The 17,731-nt window shown below is 41.6% G+C and overlaps 1 protein-coding gene across 1 annotated transcript in view; it reads right to left on the bottom strand.

Annotated features, from left to right (window-relative positions):
• The window catches only part of ARSJ (arylsulfatase family member J), a 41,821-nt gene extending 24,704 nt beyond the window's left edge, over positions 1–17,117 (bottom strand). Inside the window, exon 1 of the mRNA XM_050895625.1 lies at positions 16,557–17,117. Coding sequence (XP_050751582.1) covers positions 16,557–16,933 — 377 coding nt within the window. The 5' untranslated portion in view covers positions 16,934–17,117. The remainder of the gene's footprint in view (positions 1–16,556) is intronic.
• Between the last annotated feature and the right edge of the window lie 614 nt (positions 17,118–17,731).

Raw genomic sequence — 17,731 nt, 5'->3', positions numbered from 1 at the left:
CAAGTATGCAGGACTGTTTTGACACAACTTATCAACTGCTACCAAACAGAGCAGATTCAGACCACACTTGTTCCATTTGCTAAATTCAAAATTTCCCACGTGCAAGCCAAGGGAATTAGGCTAGACAAGGGTGGTTTTTTTGTACAGTTTTGTCTTTTTTTTTTAAAGCCAACTACTATGGCCATGTACATTTGTTGCCAGAAGACTGAAAGTTCAAGTGAGACAGCAAATTTATTTTCCATAGAAGAATGGTGGTAGAGAAAATGAAAACTTTTATGTCTCCCTTGCTAATCTTTTTCTAGATACCAAAACTTTACTTGGCATTCAGTATTCCATTATTTTCCCTTTTCAATTGGACACAAGACGGTTCTTTTAAAAACTACTTCCAATTATGTACACGATCATTTGGTATAAATCATTTTAAAACTAGAACTCTTCTGCCACAATTTTCATTTGGATGATGATTCCTAATACAGTAGTTGCACTTTACAAAAATTAGGTCAGGCAATACATTAAGAAGGCCAACAGACATCTATTCTACAGACTGTTCTATCATCACTGCAGGGAAATGACAGTATTTCTTTTTAGGAGTAATGTATTTTTGAGCATGGAAGTTTTTCTTCTAGGATGCCTTTTTAAAAGGCTGGGTACTTCTTTAGCACTTATTATTTTGAATAGTGAAGGTTTAAAATCTTCAGCACTCTTCTGAAAATTGTGAGTAACACTGCATTTTACTAAATTACAGTCCTGTGCACAGAATCTGGCCAATTCACAAGGAAGTTTTATTAATGTTAAAGAAAAAAGGCAACAAAAACTGCTGATATACAAAAAACAAGAATCCCTGGCTGAGCGACAGATCTTGCCCTCTCCAGTAACGCTAGTTTAAATGAAGAAACTGACAATTTCAATTTTTTGTGATATAATCTTGATGGTTTCAATCTAGTAAGGGATTATTTTTCCTACCTTCTTCATCATAATCCATGTTCTTTGGAGAGGAAGAGAAGAAACTCTTATGCACAATTAAGAACATGCATGGCTTATTCCTGAAACCAAAATCCAATTTGCTGATAATAAGTGACAATTCCATTTTGCTGGACATGATTCAAAAGAAAATAAAGGTCATATTTCTAATAAAAAAAGGTATTAGCTATAGGAGAGGAAACACCTGGAGCGTGCCTGATTGGTCATCTCTAATCTTTAAAACCTAATGAGGCCCCAACTGTAATTTTGTAGAAAATGTCCTTGCTGTTAAACACCATATGTCTATTTCAAAAGACCTGAAAGCTTCAAACGGTCTTTTAAGAAAATGCCTTCATATGTCAATGTCCATTAATTCATTAAATTGGTCTTTCCTCAGCAGAGAAACAAAGTAATTAGAACAGTAAAGAGTACAAGTGTACTTGTATTTTTCAATGCAGGAGCTGTACCTGCATATTAGCTTTCTGGCCCTGCATATGATTTATGATCACCTTGATCTGCAATACAGACAATTTTTTGTGAAGAAATATACTCCAGCAACTTTATCTTGAAGGTCTACGAGCCACAAGGATCAGCCTCACCTATGGAGAAATTACAACTTGTAAAAGACAAATCCGTCCTTGCTCACTATCGGAAGTACACAGGACAGCCTGGTTTCCCAGCTTGTACCAGCCTTGTTCTGCCAGCTTCAGCACAACAACATGGCTACAGAGAAGGTTCTGTCCACTCATTTTGGTAATTGTTCGCCTCATTTCTTCAGAGCAATACAGAAACAAATTAAGATCAAACAATCAACCTATTCCTATCTACATTTAATACCTGCAGATGACATCCAGTAATACTCTAGCACAGCAGGATGCATTGACAATGGCATGGTTCATTTGACATTGTAATGCCAAAACCCAAGGTAATTATTTTGTTTGATGAACCAGAAACACAGAGAAGGGAGAGCAGAAACACCTCAAAAGCAAAACAAAACAAACACCCAAGACTCCAAAAGCCCAAGGCTGAAAAAGACATCATGAAATGCCCATATGATTTCCTTAACTAATCCTGAAAATATATTCAGCAAATTCAGTTTCAAGTTCTAAGATGAAGAATTTGGAATGAATATATTCAACAGACAGGCTTTTTCGTTCTTAAAATACATCTGTGAGGAATAAGAAAAAGCAGTTGGGTTAATTACATTTATAGTGATTATTTTCATATGGGTTATGAATCCATTTTTAAGGTGAAATTTATACATAGTAAATGTCATTACCTGTGCAGACTGTGAATTTGCGCTAGTAGAACTGCTGCATTGCCTCCTGGAGAAGAAAGTTGAAATTCAAAATGAACCCGAATTAGAGGAATAGCCTGAACTAAACAGAAGGCGATTCACTTACAACAACTGCAAAGTAGTGCTTTTAGGTAGGAATAATCAACTGCACAAACTTATTTTCTCGCAGAAAAAAAAGATCTGGGGCTTACTGATAACCCAACCTGAAGATGAGTCAGCAATGACTTGATGTTGCAGAAAAAAAGCATCACCTCATTGGGATGTATCAAAGTGATTGGTTAAGTAAAACATATGACATCCTGTTTAAAGTAAGGCAATAGAACAGCTGACAAAGGTTTTCAGGTCTGTTAGAGGAAAAGGAAATGCATTTGCTTCATATCCAAACATTCAGACCAGAGAGGGGACATGCCTCAAACTTGGCTGTTACCTTATTATGGTTTGGAGTGGCCTGAGTGCACTTTGACCTGCACTGCACCAGAACGTGGGTGTTCTAACAGGAACAAACCCATAAGAATAACCATCTTGTTTTAAGTTGCAGATCACAGCTTAACTGGTAAAAACAGTACAAGATCTGTTGTTCTTGTGACATTTCCTGCCCATCAGCAGCGGAGAGAGAGTCATACACTCTTTGATACACAGATGCTTTGGCCAGATTTTCTGCTGAGGTAAATTCATGCCAGTAAATGAGCTGATGATGCACTGCCTTCCAATTACTCAACAGTGAAAATATTTTAGAAACTTTGGGATTTAGAACAAAGTATCAAGGCAGTACTGGTCAAACTTCAAATGGAACATTGTGTCCTGTTCTGGGCATCACTTTTCATGAAAAATAGTCCCAAATATAAAAAGTCCAGAGGAGAACATTAAGAGTCATCAGAGGTATATAAACCAAGATCTATGTGGAAAGATGGAAAGAATGGATTTTACTCAGGCTAGAGAAGGGAAGAGCAGAGACATGATAACAGACTTCAGACATACAGGAGATTTATCGCCTTTTTGTAGCAAAGTAAGTTCTTCGCTTGGGAATTGCCAAGAGATCATAGGCTTAAACTGCAGCAAGAAAGATGAAGTTAGACAATTTAAAAGCTATATAACTGAAATTATAGCTAAGACTGCCTGGGGAAAGTGTGGAAATCTTTGCTGAAGGTTTTTAGGAACAAGTTATTCCCACATATTTTAATAATTTTTTTGTTACAATTTCCTAAAGTAGGATGGACTAGGTAATTTATTAAGATTTCTTAAATCCCTGTTTTCTAGAGGCATCTGTATGGATACAAAGCAGTAAATGCCCGTTTCTTCTCTCCATTCCTAACTGGCCAGAAGCAAGCCAGCTTCAGTTCAGGAGCCGTAAAGAAAACCATCCAGAGAGCACTAGCTGTGCCTAAGACAGTCAGTCCAGCTGAGATTCTCTTAAACATAGCCCACTTTGCTGTGCAGCAAAAGCAACTAGATCGACAGAGAATAGCTGAGAAAAACCAGTCTGAGCAGCACAGTGTTTAATTTGTTCCTTCAGCACAAAGACGGCAAGTTCCTCCCCGCTACTGGAACACTGGCAGCGCCTGCCGGAGCCGGGTCCAGCAAAGCCAGCCATCGTGAAGAGGGGCCGAACCCAGGACGCTGCAGTTGTAAAAAGAACATCTGCTTTACTGAAAACACCTTGTTCTCATATCAGATTGCAAACCAAAGTGTAACAAATTTCCCTACACTGCTAAGACAAGCTGGCAGTAGCAGAGAACTGAATTCCAGGACTTGTAGTAAATCAGTGAAGCATGGTTGGGTTTGAATAAAGAAGAGTGAACTTAAAAGGTGAATAATCTTGCCTATATATCATATCACATCACCTATCATATCATGTCATATCTAATTAGAAACCCCTGAACTGTTTCCAAGTGCCTTAGGTTTGTTTTCTTTTTCAAACATTCTTAGGAGTAGCACAACCTTTGTAAAGTTCCTTCTTCTCCCTGTTAGTATCACCTTTTCTCTTCCAGTTTTAAAATACTATGCTGATAGAAAGCAACAGGGTAAAAATAAAATATTTATTAGAAAATCTTCTTTGACAGCAGGCTTTTAAACTGTTTTAAAATATTTTCAGAACTGTACAAGCAGTAGTATCTATGATACTCCTTAAAGTGTATTTACTGCTGTGATCAACTATAATTAATCCAGCCTTAAAATACTCTGATAAGGCAAGTATAAATATTCTTACCTTACAGATACAAAAGCTGCATGCATGCCGGTGTCTAACATGAACATAAGTTCTGATTGTGTCTGAAAGATACATCAAGCTTGCTATTCAGCCAAAAAATATCTGAAGAATTAGAGAGAGAACTAAAGGACAGGGTGAGATGATTCTTTCTTGTGGAGAAGGACTGGGTTTGGCTCCCCCTTTGCTGGTGCCAGAGACAGGATAAGGGGGAAAATGAAGAAAATGGATTTAAATCTGGGCAGCCGAATTGATTGGCCTTGGAAGCAGACAGAAGACTCCAAAAGGACAACCTGGTGGGCTGGTATCCAGGAAAGCCTGGAAGATGTTTGGGAGGCTGCAAAGGTTTAAAACTGATTCTGGAACAATCTGAAAGGCTTGAATGTTTTTTGGGGATAGTGTGAAAAAGGTCAAAGAGGCATCCTGAAGGATGGGAGGGAAGTGTTGCACAGAGAACCAGTATTACTATGAACATAATCATTTCCTGTGCTTTTCCCTGAGAAGGGTGGGAGACTGCGGAAGGAACTGGCAACTTGGTCAAGTTAATAAATGTTGATTAAATTTCAGAAGCCTCCCCTGCTCCAAACCTGTAACAGCAACATCATAAGAAGGTTCACTTATGCAGATGTGCAAACTGAAGGTTGGACAAGTTACGCTGCCTGCCTGCTGCCATAAAGGCAATCCAAGAGAAGATTTAGACCAGGACAGATGTGGTAATCCTTGTAGAATGCTCTCGCTACTATCCCACTTCTCGCCAGCCCCAGTAAATAAACCTGCCATTGTCCTTCTTGAAAGAACTTTATCCAGCAGAACTCTGCTGGATACGGCTCTTCATTTGTTACGTATTTCTGTAGCTGTCAGAAAGCATGCATGATAAGGCTCAAAGAATTTTATTCAGCACATTTTACACACAAGGGGAGCAGTCATATACTTTAAGTATGTAACTAAGCTGTTTTGAGTCACCTCCTCGAGATGTCCATTTATCTCCACTGACTATATATATATATGGCTATACAGGGTCCCAGCTTTGGTGCTTTCATTTGCATGTAAGTTAGATACCAGGAGTAGGGTATGTGTAACGGCTTGATTACTCCCTAAGTGGTGAACTTGCACAAAAAAGCTGCTTTTCATGGTGCCAGCCATATTATTTTCAACTACCACTGTTTTTCTTACACAAAACTTTGCATTACGAATACCAAAATTAATGTTTGGCATGAATACCTGAATTTGAAAACATTCAAAATGTTTGGATTTTTTGTTCATTCGTATGTTCCATATAATAATTTAAATCAATGATTCTAACACAGGAACTTATTCTTAATTTACAATTACTATCAACCTAACTGCATTCAGTGTTAACTAGAAAAAATACCTCTTCTCACACAAGCATCCCTACCATCATGCCTATGCTACTCTCATCTTATTTTCTAAACCACACATACACCACAAGAGAAACACAAACCAGGAAACAACTGGGAACGAAGAGGGATTGTTTACCATTTTTGTTGTGTGACGGGTGCCGTCACCCTACAGGGAGGGCTTCCAAACACATGAACCTGGACAAATGATCCCAAGGTCAGAAAGTAAACTCTTTGTGTAAAATCTGACTGACTGCTTACATTTTTTTCTCCTGTATCTGCTTCTGACCCTAAATACATTTATTATGAAGATCAGTAATTTTCTAAGGAGCAGAAATGCCCCCCAAGCCCCCCCAAAAAACCCAACTAGGACATGAAATCATTTCACACAGAAATATGTTACTCTGATTTTTTTCTTTTAAGATGTCTCAGAATGTGACTTGTTTATTAAGAAAAACAAAGCAAAATAGCCCACAAACTTAATTTTGCCTTACCTAAGCTGACTCACCATGGTTAATGGTAGCAAAATATATGTTTTTGTTACTGAAGTGAACAGGTATGACTCAGTTACATAGAGGAAGCATGCTGAATAATAAAGCATCATCTTGACATGACAGTTTTGCAGATTCAAAAGCCCTATAAGGACTTGCACAGAAAAGCTACATCTATACAAACAAAACCATTAAATCAGCTTACTGGTAAAGATCATGCCTAGTTAACAAATGCAGTGTAGGAGAAAACAGCTAGAATTCAGACTATTAAACTCCAGTGCACTTCAAGGTCCCATTTAGTAGCAGCAGGCAGAGTATCAAAAGGATGCCGAAGAAAGCCACTTGGCTTCTAGTAGCAACACAGATAAGAGCCTTGAGGTTAGTATAGAAGACATTAACACGCTACTGGAGCTACATTTCCCCAGTGGAAAATAACCAATGTTTTGCATGGCAGAAATATAATGTACTATATAGAAAGCTCTGAGCTCAAAGCAAGCAGAAGCATTTCTACTGAAAATGCCTATGAAAATATTTGACTCCTCCAAATGGAGGCTAAAAAGCCTGCTGCTGCCAGGCTCCGGTCTGCAATCAGCTCAGCCCTGGCAAGATTCAATCTGCAAAGCTTCATCACAACCAGATAAAGCAGACCCAAAATTTCAAATTGATACAAGGAACATGAAAACAGAAGCTGGTAACAATGGAAACCCAATACATAAACCATTGTCTCAGGTGGCAAAAACATACAAAACATTGAAATCAACAGAGAACCTTAAAACTCTGAGAGATGGTACATGCAGTTTCACCGTGGGAAGCACATTACTGCCAAAGGTTATAAAATGAAATCTGTGACAGAGTAAAGACTCAACAGGGCTGTAACAGTGCCAAACAGTATTACCTAAGCTCTTAATCATTACATAAGACTGCATCACTTCCAGCATATATACCTAGTATTACTAAGATGGCCAAATATTCCTCAGTTTATCACAGAGGCTCATTCTTTTTAATCTTAAATGAAGCCTTAAAGGTTTTGCAATGTAAAAGGGCCAAAATTGTATAGTTACAAAATTAAGAACCAAGGAAATGTTACCTTCCTTCTGCACTGTATACAAGATCGAATTCTCATCTTCCTATTAAAATGAATTCCATATTGTAACAGCAGCAACAACAAAGACAGAAATAAATCTCATAAATTGTATAACTGCTTCAGTGAAGTACATACCTGACACATGTAAGTCTCTCTATCTTTAGTAATGTATGTACTTCCTGCATAGATGTGGTAAAAGTACAGGCGACTGTTCAGAATTTGAGATACAATGCTAAATTTAGTGGTGTTATATTCTTACCAGTATTCTGCGTTCTTAAAGAAACAAGACTTTAATAGGGCTGTAATAACGATGACTCAGGAGAGCGAGTGTTCAGACTAGTTAAGAGGGCCATAAACCAAGCAGGCAAACACTCCAAATACTTTATTTTTTGCCTAGAGTACTTCTACAGGGGGAGAAACAACACAGCAGTAAGTTGCTCCTTCCTCCCCTCCACAAGGAATTTTATTGTGACAAATTAGAACCATAAAATAACTTAAGGTGGAAGCAACTTGCAGAGGTTGTTTGGTCCAACCCCCTACAAAAGCAGGGCTAATTCCAAGCTAAACCAGGTTGCTCAGGGCACTCTCCAGTTGACTTTAAATTTCTCCAAGACTGCTAAACGGCACAACCTCTCTGAGCAGCCTGATCTAGCCTTGATGCGACCAGTGCCCATTGCCTTTCTTCCTTTCCCTGGGCACCTCTGAAAGAACCTGCTTCTGCCTTCTCTGTTCCTCCCAGGAGGTGGTTGAAAACAGGGATGAGCTTCCCCTCAGCCTTGCCTTTTGCACAGTAACAAACCCAGCTCTCAAAGCCTCACCTTGTGTATCAGGCGGTGAGAAAACTGAAGAAAAGCACCCTACAGGAGAGTAAATTCTAGAAGCAGACTGCAAACCAGAACGAATTTGAAATGATGGTAGTAAGGTAAGTACAAAAGTCAAAAAACTCTGCTTTAAGAGAAATCAGCAAACATACTAGAATTGCTTTCTCCGAACTCTCTTGAAAACAGGACCATGGAACAGTTAAGGAAGGAGCTGCCATTATGCTGTGGTCATTAACAAATTCACTAAACTAATTTCATCAGTTGGCCCTTAAAAAGAAAAAAAAACCCCAAAGCTATTTTTAAGGGACAAATGGAAATATGAAAAAGTTCATGAAACAGTTTTCTTAAGTTTACTAAAATTGATAACCTGGTAAAGCTAGGGAATTCCCTAACAACAGTCTAGATTCCAATTTCTTGAATACGTTGCAATATTTTCTTATTTCCAGGAGGAAACAAACAATAAAAGAGAGTTTATAAAGTCAGTGTGTCCCTGCTGTGTAATATAAGTTGGTAGGAGGCCTAATTAGACAACCTCCAGAGGACTCCTCAAACCCAGTTTTCTATGATTCTATGAACTATAATACATGACAACTAAAACTAAGTATATAAAATGTGATGATAAGTATTGTTTTGACAAAGTTTATTAAATTCAGAGGAACAATTTGTGAGGTAACAGTATATTAGAGTACATTTAGTCTAAAGATACTACATTGCTTCCCCCTACCCCGACACTAATTTTCTCCACTCCCTCCAGCTTCACATTTTCCTCAAATTGCAATGTTTCTTCAAATTTGTAATCTTCTTCCTCAAAACAGAAGGGAACTCATTTCTTATGAGAGCTTATTATCACAGAGATTGCCTCTACAGTTGTACCTTGGTACCCACTTATGTTCTATAAATGTTAGGAAAAATTATATAATGTTATCTCATAATGGTACAATATTCTCTGTCAGGGAAGAAACTCTTTAAAATGTATAAATGAAGAGAAAGATCTAGTTAGTTATATATGTCAGATAACGCTATGTTTGTCTTATAAGCAGCGGACCTGAACTATCAAACAATATTCTTAAATGTTACCAGAAAGCAAGAACGCAAGAAAAAGTTATCACAACCTGTACTACACTTTGCTACTTCCTCTGTGTTATTTTTTTTTTTAATCTTTATTGTTGGCATGTAGTTTCCTTTCCAACTCTTTCCTCCAAATGCTCCTTTGTACAGCGCATTAGTAATTATGGTGATATAAACAGACTTCTTACAGCTTAAGACCATAGAGCAGTTTAGTACCTGGATATAATTTTCTGCAGAACTAACAGAGGAGAGCACAGAGGCAGAACAAAACAAGAAAAGGAAGTACTTGCATTTAATTATTTATTCGTTCTCTGTGTATGCTGCATATATATATATATGGACAATGTCATCCTAAGTGAAAGATGTAACAAGAACATGGAAAAAGATACCTCAACATCTTTGGCAGCAGTCCCACAAATTGTCCTGAAAGAAGTCAGCAGAAATAAATAATTACATACAGCGAGAGTTATGAAGGCCTGGGGGGCAAAAATCTTGAAAATTTTCAGAGAAAATGAGGATATGGAAAACAGGAATTTCTAGGAGAAAACTGAAATGAAACTTTCACACAGACCATTTTCTTTCAGAATGAACACTGAAATAATTTCTAGCGTTTAAAAATATTTTATGAACACTACCCTTCAGAACGCCTTCTGTAGTTAATATGCAGTCCAAATGAGCCACAGATGAATACGAGTTGGAAGAGAAGCCATCCAGTTCAACCCTTTTCCCCAAGACAGATGCAACTACATTATGTCATTCCTGACATATTTGTCTTGTCTGTTCTTAATGACTGCCAATGAAGAAACTCAGCAATTTCCCAAAGCCAGCTATTCCAGTGTTTCACAACCTTTAGCATTTGAAAGTTTTCCTTATTATCTAACCTGAAGTTTTTTTCTCTACTCAAGAAAGCCCCTCATTTCTTGTACCATCCATCATGACACTGAAAACACATTATGCCCCTTCTCTTTGCATAGCTCTTAAAATACTGAAGACTTATCATGTCCCTTCTCATTTTTCTCTTCTTTAGACTGAACAACTCCATTTCTTCTGATCTTTTCTCCACAGTTATCTTTCTGACATATCTGATCACCCTTATCTGGACACTATCCAATTATGCACATTGCTCTTGGAGAGCGATGCCCAAGTTTGGGCACAAGTGCTCCAGCTGTAGAGCAGAAGGGCTGCTTCACATATCTACTAGGCTCCCCTGTTTATACAAACTGGTATGATGTTTGCCTTTTTTGTAACAGCATGACATTGTTGACTTTATATTCAGTGCATGATTCACTATAATTCCAGCTACTTTTCTAAAGAAATGCTGTCTAAGCAGTTGTTCACCATCCTCTGCTTGTAAAGTCATTCCTGCTTCAGCATAGTATCTTCTATTTATCACTGCTGACTTTAATTCTGCTTTTTTCCCCGATTGTTTCTCTAATTTGTCAAGATGATTTTTGATATCACTACAGTCCCTTAATGCTGGCAGTCCCTCCTGTCTTAGTGGCATATTTAATCAGAACATTTTATTTAATCATCCAGGTTCTTAATGGAAACACTGATCAGAATTAGACTCGGGACCGATGACTGCCAAGTCTCTTTACTTCAGAGCAGATAAAGTATCAGACCATCTCTTGATACTTAAGGCTGATATTCTGCAGTCCTTCATATTTTGTTAACTACAAAATAAGGAATATATATAATGGAGTGTTACATACGTTTCCCAGTATTAATTCTCTAGTATAATAGATTTCTTCTGAATACACATTATAACATTAGATTTCTCTCTGCACAACTAGATTCCTCATCCTAAACCTATGCGTGCGTGTAGGGAGGTGGACTGCAAGTGCAGAGTCCTTCTCCTTCTCCATCACAAGTGACCACGACGTCCTTTGGAGGAGGGGTGGTAGGAGTGGGCTGCCAGAGGGACCAGCTTCCCCAGTGGGCTGCTACCAGGCTCCCCCTCGACAGCACAGGAAGGAGAGACCACTGATGCTGCTGTGACAGGATGGCCTCAGCATGCTGTGGCCATGGGCCTGCCTGGCACCCATCTCCTTGGAAGTTCACCCTCTGCAAGGAGGGCTCAGAGTACCTGGCCTAGAGTCCTTCCCGTCCTTGACAGTTCCCAAACCAGTTGGGCACTAGTGGTTTGCTCAGGGCACAGAAGGGCCCAAGATCCCATCAAGTCTCTGAGACCCATTATTTCAACTCAAAGCATAGAAGATAAGTTCCCAGTCACACACCATTGTACTGGATCCTTCTCAGAGCAACCAAACTGCTGAAACTGCAGTTTCGACCATTATGCACCCAGAAGACAGGGAAAGAGAAGGCTTACCAAGAAGTCCGAACTCCCAAAATACAATATTTCTGTTTGCTTGCAAGTCAGCTGCACTGCTTTCAATTCAAAGTACTGTAACTTTCCTCTATTCTATTTCTGTTTGTCAAAATAACTCTTAGATTGCTGAGACATTGTCATTTTTAATGGTGAACGATGTATTGCTACGCAGGGATGCCTACAAGAGAATACATATTAACTAGCTAGATATAGCTGTATATATTTATAAATGTGTAATATTTCTATAATTAGATAACAGATGCAATTATTTATATTAAAATAACACTTTGATTATGCTTACTGATTATACAATCTATTTCTGTCTGCTTTGGATGAGCAAATACTCAATATTTCATTTTATCCCAGGGAAAAAAAAGGATTTATTTCCCCAGACCTTCAACTTTTCTCAACAACTTCCACCTCCACATTCCATCCCTCATGCTAAGCTCATTCTTGAGATTAGTGTAGGGCTTCCATGTTTCGTAAGTGTTCACTGTAAAAGGGAGTTCAGATTCCTTAGTGATCTGTAACCCTAGCTGTGCATCGGTTTCTACAGAGATCCCTACTCTTGCGTAGGTCAGGAACCCTCCTGTGGCCCAAAGGGATTCCAGTGCACATAATGGTCCTAGGGTTACAAGCCTGATGGTCAGCAGAAAACTGGGAGCCTAGAAGAGGAAGTAGTTGTCTGCTGCCTACATAATGCCAAAAAAATTTATGGCATATTATGTCTAGATTCCTTCCTTTCTTATCAGTCAGTCTTATTTCTCAAATTCATTTGCTAAATTAAGTACTGCTCCAGCAAATACAACTACACTGCATAATACCCTCTATAGAATTGGGTCAGCTCCCCCAAGAGACATTCATCTAAGCCTACAGTCTTTTTGTCTCACCAGCTCAAAGAAATACTCCTCCTTTTGGTCATAACCTTTCAAAATTTCTTAAAAAACTCTGGGAAACTGTCCACACACTGACTATGCTTCAATAATTCTTCATTTAAAAAGGAGCGAACTCTTCATGATAATGTAACTTAACAAATTATTTAAATAAGCATACCACATGTGACCATAACAAATCAATCTTATACTCTCTACCTCATCTCAATGCACTCTCATACACGCACATGCAGAAACCTTCACGCACAAATAAACTTAGATTTTCTTAGTATGTTACGTGACCTGTATTGTTCCATAAATCAAAATCTTCTTAAACCGTACTACCAAACTGGTCTACAAGATTATTCATGCAATGAAAAATCATCAAGGCTATTAAGCACAGAGATAGAACAGCTAACTCAGTAAGTGCTTGGCCAGCCGGCTACTGAGCGCAGGCCGAGTATCCTTGGGTGTTCTTAACCCCTTTTCCTAGGGGGGCAGAACTTGAAGACTTGAAGTCTGAGCCACTATTTTTTGTGTTCTTCTATGTAAATTACAATAACACAAACAACAGAAATGTGGGGTTTTTTCATTTCTTTCATGGATGAGTTAAAAAGCAGTCTTTTAGTTTAGCTGTGTTCCGTACCACATTCATGTCTCTCTGTATCTTAAGGATACTCCAGGATGGCTGATCTACGCACACATGCAAATTTCTTCTCACCTAACTTAGTGCCTGTGTAAGATAGGTTTCACCTCAGCACTAGCTTAAAGCTAGGTATCCTGAGCTATTCTGCTTAAGTTACTTAGTTTATTGAGGCATGCCTATTACTTTCAAGGAGAAAACAACAAAAAAAATACTGTATCATGCAATACAATTGGTCTGGAGGGCAACTTATGCTCACTCACATCCTTTGGGGAAAAAAAAAAAAAGCAGCCAAACATGCCTACAGTCTTTCTACAATTTATCAGCAGGTCAAGAACCTCTTGAGTATATGCAGGCCGCTGCCCTGCTCAAACCAGCACAAAGCCAACACTAGGGATGAGTCTCTACAAATTTTCAATCAAATTTTCAACCCAGCTGTAGGAGCTCAGGCAGGAACTGCAGCAGTCACAGGAGCAGCACAAGCCAGAGCAAAGTCTCTCTCGCCCAGGTCAGTTCTGCGATCGCAGTTGTACAGCTGCGGAGCACGGGCTGAGCTGCTTCCCGAGAGCCGCCTCCCTTACCTCCCCGCGTTGGCCCCAGCGCAGCCAGCCGGGAGAGCACATCTCATGTGGCACTCAGCCCACTGGCTCACACTTTTCTTCTCTGTTCCCAAGATTCAGCTCAGCTGCAACCCCCTCCCCACACCCATAAATAAAGCCCAAAATAAAAAAAGCTGTGGAAGCCAGCTTTACTATTAGCCTAAAAGCAGTAGCTTTTGATGGAGTGAATGAGGAAAGAGATAATACTGGCAGAGAGCAAGACATGAAAGTAGGCCAAAGCTTCAAGCATAGGACATGAGAAAGCAAACAGAGGGAAGTAGAAGTGGTCAGAAAGACAGGCTCACCAGCTGTTATGCTGTGGTACGGCACAAAGGGGAAAAAAGAGCTAATTCTACCTCTTCCTTTTAACATGTCACTTCCAACCTCCTTCCCCATGCTCATTCACTAGCATAGGACAGCTACCAAAAGAAGGGTGTCTTTACTAGCACAGGCCTTAGAGGGACTGTCTGGAGATCTATGAAGAATTTGGAGCATTCGAAGTCTCTTTGCCTGAAGTCTAACTTCCACTTGGCAACGTGAGTCAGTGCTCCCTAATGAGTCTGGTTTACACAAGTCCCTCTGTTTTTCATAGATCAATCAGGTAATGTTTGGAACATGTTAAGCATGGCATGTGTATTGGGAGGAATGGAGCATCCAGGTAATCCTTCAGTGGACGAGCAGGCTTTTAGCCTTGAACTAACACGTTTTGGAATTCAAGAAATAACAGCACTTCTCCTGGATTAGAAGTTTCTGAGTCCTGGCATTTTAATTAAGGTGCCTCTATGAAGCAAGCATTAAAAGCAGTTATCACTAGCGTTTTTCTTCAGCCAGAATGGATAATAGTATCCTCTCAATCTGCCTTGTTAATACTCTACCCAAGCCTATTAATCCTCACCATTCTCTCCCTTATTTCTCAGTCATACAAGGCAGTTCCTTCTCTCTGCTGCTCCGTTTTCCCAAAGTAGAACAACATGAAAAAAATGTTCTAAGGGTTTTAGACCAGCAGACTAAGAAAATAAAAACGAAGTATAAGCAAATTTCTTTTTTCCTATAAAAGGTTCCAAAACCAAAGTAGGCAGATTTGCAGAACTGTTTCCGCCTTGACGAGCCGACAAAAAGAGCAGGGTTCCTCAGAACATGCCTACTTTTTACTATTAGTATATATTTACACACAAACTGCTCCATATTTAACGAAGGATTAAAATAGTTCAACTAAGTTACTGTTATTCCTTACTTTACTTCTGTTCTTTTTCATGTTTAGACAACCTCTGCAGTCTCCAAGAGCCAAAGCAGCACCCTAGTTCCCCTGGAACCCAGTCGTCCCATTCCTCCAGCCGCTGCATGAGTCATTATTGTGCAGCATGACATTCCCTTTGTAAAGCACTGGTTCCCAAACCACCGTCCTCAGAAAGCTGGCTGGCTACATGCTGCTGGCGCAGGTCCTTGCTTCCAACTGCTGCATGGCTTTAAAGACAACCAAGACACATTAAATGCTATCCTGATACACATTTCCCTTGTAAGCTGCTACTAGTTGCCGCAGGGCAACTATGTTCTTGTGAATGAGTGAGTAGGTGTCTCAAAATAACTTCTAAGACATAGTCCACACAAAGAAAAAATAAAATTAAAAAAAAACCAAACCAAAAACCCGTGTGGGGAAGTCTTGCTCTAGATAATGTGTCAGCTCCCCATGCAAATCTCCCTGGTCCAGCAAGTCTGCGAACTAGACCGAGACCAGGAATTATCTCCAGCTCTGCCATATGGAGATGCAAGACACCAGGCCAGTTGCTTGTTTTATTTAAACATGTGTTTCATTTACCAGCAATATTAACATTGCCTTGTTCCTGTTTATACTTAAGGAAAGGAGAAAATAAACCATGTAACTTTTTTCCTCTCATTTTGTTTTGCTCTTTTAAGAGTTCCCTGTTCCTGTCAAAGTGAGTTAAGCTAAACAGAAACAAGGCGGTTTTGTTCCAGAGCAAATGTGTCCACGCTTGGAGTTATCTGGGAACCGTTCCTACGGTTCAAATGCATACCCCTTCCCCCTTAATTCTTAATAACCTTCACATGTAAGAAGGCCCTTAGGTTGGGTAATTGGTTATTTACTTAATAGACCACAATAAAACACAATTTCCCAGAGACGGCAAAGCACATGATACCAACCCACTGCTTTTACCATTTTGGTGAGGCACCTATTTTAGTGGCTTATGAGACAAGTTTCTGATCGTTTGCAAACTGGCAACCGCATCATGACAAGAGCGATGCTGCAGCTCAGAGGATCCTGAAAGAGAGTCCGGATTCCCTGCACTCATCCACATCTGACACACTGGGGAATCATCTCATAAATTCAATATAACCCTCATAGAGAACCCGCCTGAAGTCAAGGTTCAGTGAGACCCGAGATCCAACGTGCCGGCTGCAATGAATGTACTGGAGAAAATGTAACGCTTTCAGTTCCCTAACACAGGCTCCTCCTGTAAATCATTCTGAAATCGCACAGAAAGTCTAAGCTGATCGCTTCCCAGTAATAGCAACATTACTTGACAACTAGCACGTATGTTAGTAATGCAGTAAATGTACATGTACTATAGCACTCTGCAGGGGTAGCTCACAGTGCTGAATCCTTATTGGCTCGCAGAGCGTGAGTTTTTATTTCGCTATTTCAAACATATTAGAAAGTCCGTTTTGTTCCAGGTTTTTAAGTGAATGAGAAAGGCACCTCGCTGCCTACAGGATAAAAGAGAGGTGTACCTAGCCAGGTTCGACCTGTGCTCTTTTCAACAGGGACAGCGTTTAAGCTGGTGAGGTGAATGATGAAGTAGTAGTAAACTTACTTTCCAGTGATAAATTGGCTTCTGGATGGTGTGCACATAGGCTGAACATAATAGTTCTCCAGTTTAACCCCTTCAGCAGCTAGCTTGTCCAGAGTGGGCGTCCTGATCTCCGATCCGTGGTACCCTACGTCTCTGAATCCCTGATCGTCAGCCAGGATGAAGATGATGTGAGGCTGCGAGCTGGGGGCGCCGGCCCCCAGCTCATCTCCCAGCCCGGTCCTCGTCGCCTCTGTCTCTCCGGGGCCGAGTCGGAGGCTGTCCCAGGACAGGTAGCCGTAAGTGAGGAGGCTAAGCACCGAGAGGCCGGCCAGCACCCCCACGGCCACCATTTTCCCCTTGCAGAGGCGGTGAGGCCAGCTACACCCACCGTGGGCCATTCACCTTGGCTGGAGCAAGAGCGAGACAGAAGAGAAAAATAATAATAAAAAGAAAACAAAAAACCCCAACAAACCGAAACAGTCTCTGAGGCGGGGGCAGGGACCGTCAGGGGTCCCGGCGGGCGGGGGAGCGGAGAGGAGCCCCGCTCATCGCAGCCACCACCAACTTCAACAACTTCAGCCGCTGCTGCGGGAGAGGCTACGGAAGCCGCCCTGCCCGGTGCTGGAGCCGGTGCTGGTGCCGGTGCCGGCCGGGTGGGCAGGGCCCCGCCGGGGGTCACAGCATCCTCGGCCCGCCTCCGGCCCCGCGCCGGGGCGCCGCTGCCTGCCCGTCCCGGGGCCGGTGCCCATGGCGGGGCGAGTCAGGGGCGCCCCGGCGCAGCGCCGCCGCGGCCAGCGGGACGTGCCGGGACGGGACGGGTCGGGACGTGCCGGGCCGCCTCCCCCGCCCGCCCCGCGCCCCTCCGCGCACACCGGCCCGCGCGGCGCCCTCCGCCCGCCCCTCCCGGCGCTGCCGGGCCGCTCCCTCCCCTCCTCTCCTCTCCCCTCCCCGCCCCTCCTCTCCCCTCCCCGCCGCCCCCCGGCGGCTCCCGGCGCACGGGCGGGCGGCCCCGCCGCGGGGGGGGGGGACAAGGGGACCCCGGCCCCGGGAGGCAGCCGGAGCGCTGCTCCCCCCCGCCCGCCCCCTCTGCAAACCCATCTCCTGCCTGCGCCCTGCCCGCGCCTTCCCCCGGCCAGCCCCCTCGGCAACTTCTTTCTTCCCTTCCCTCCCCTCCTCTCCCGGCCTCTCCTCCTCTC

Source organism: Gymnogyps californianus, chromosome 4 (genome assembly GCF_018139145.2).
Source record: "Gymnogyps californianus isolate 813 chromosome 4, ASM1813914v2, whole genome shotgun sequence".
Lineage (NCBI taxonomy): Eukaryota > Metazoa > Chordata > Aves > Accipitriformes > Cathartidae > Gymnogyps > Gymnogyps californianus.
The sequence above is the reverse complement of the archived record's forward strand: the minus strand, read 5'-3'. Positions and strand labels throughout refer to the sequence as shown.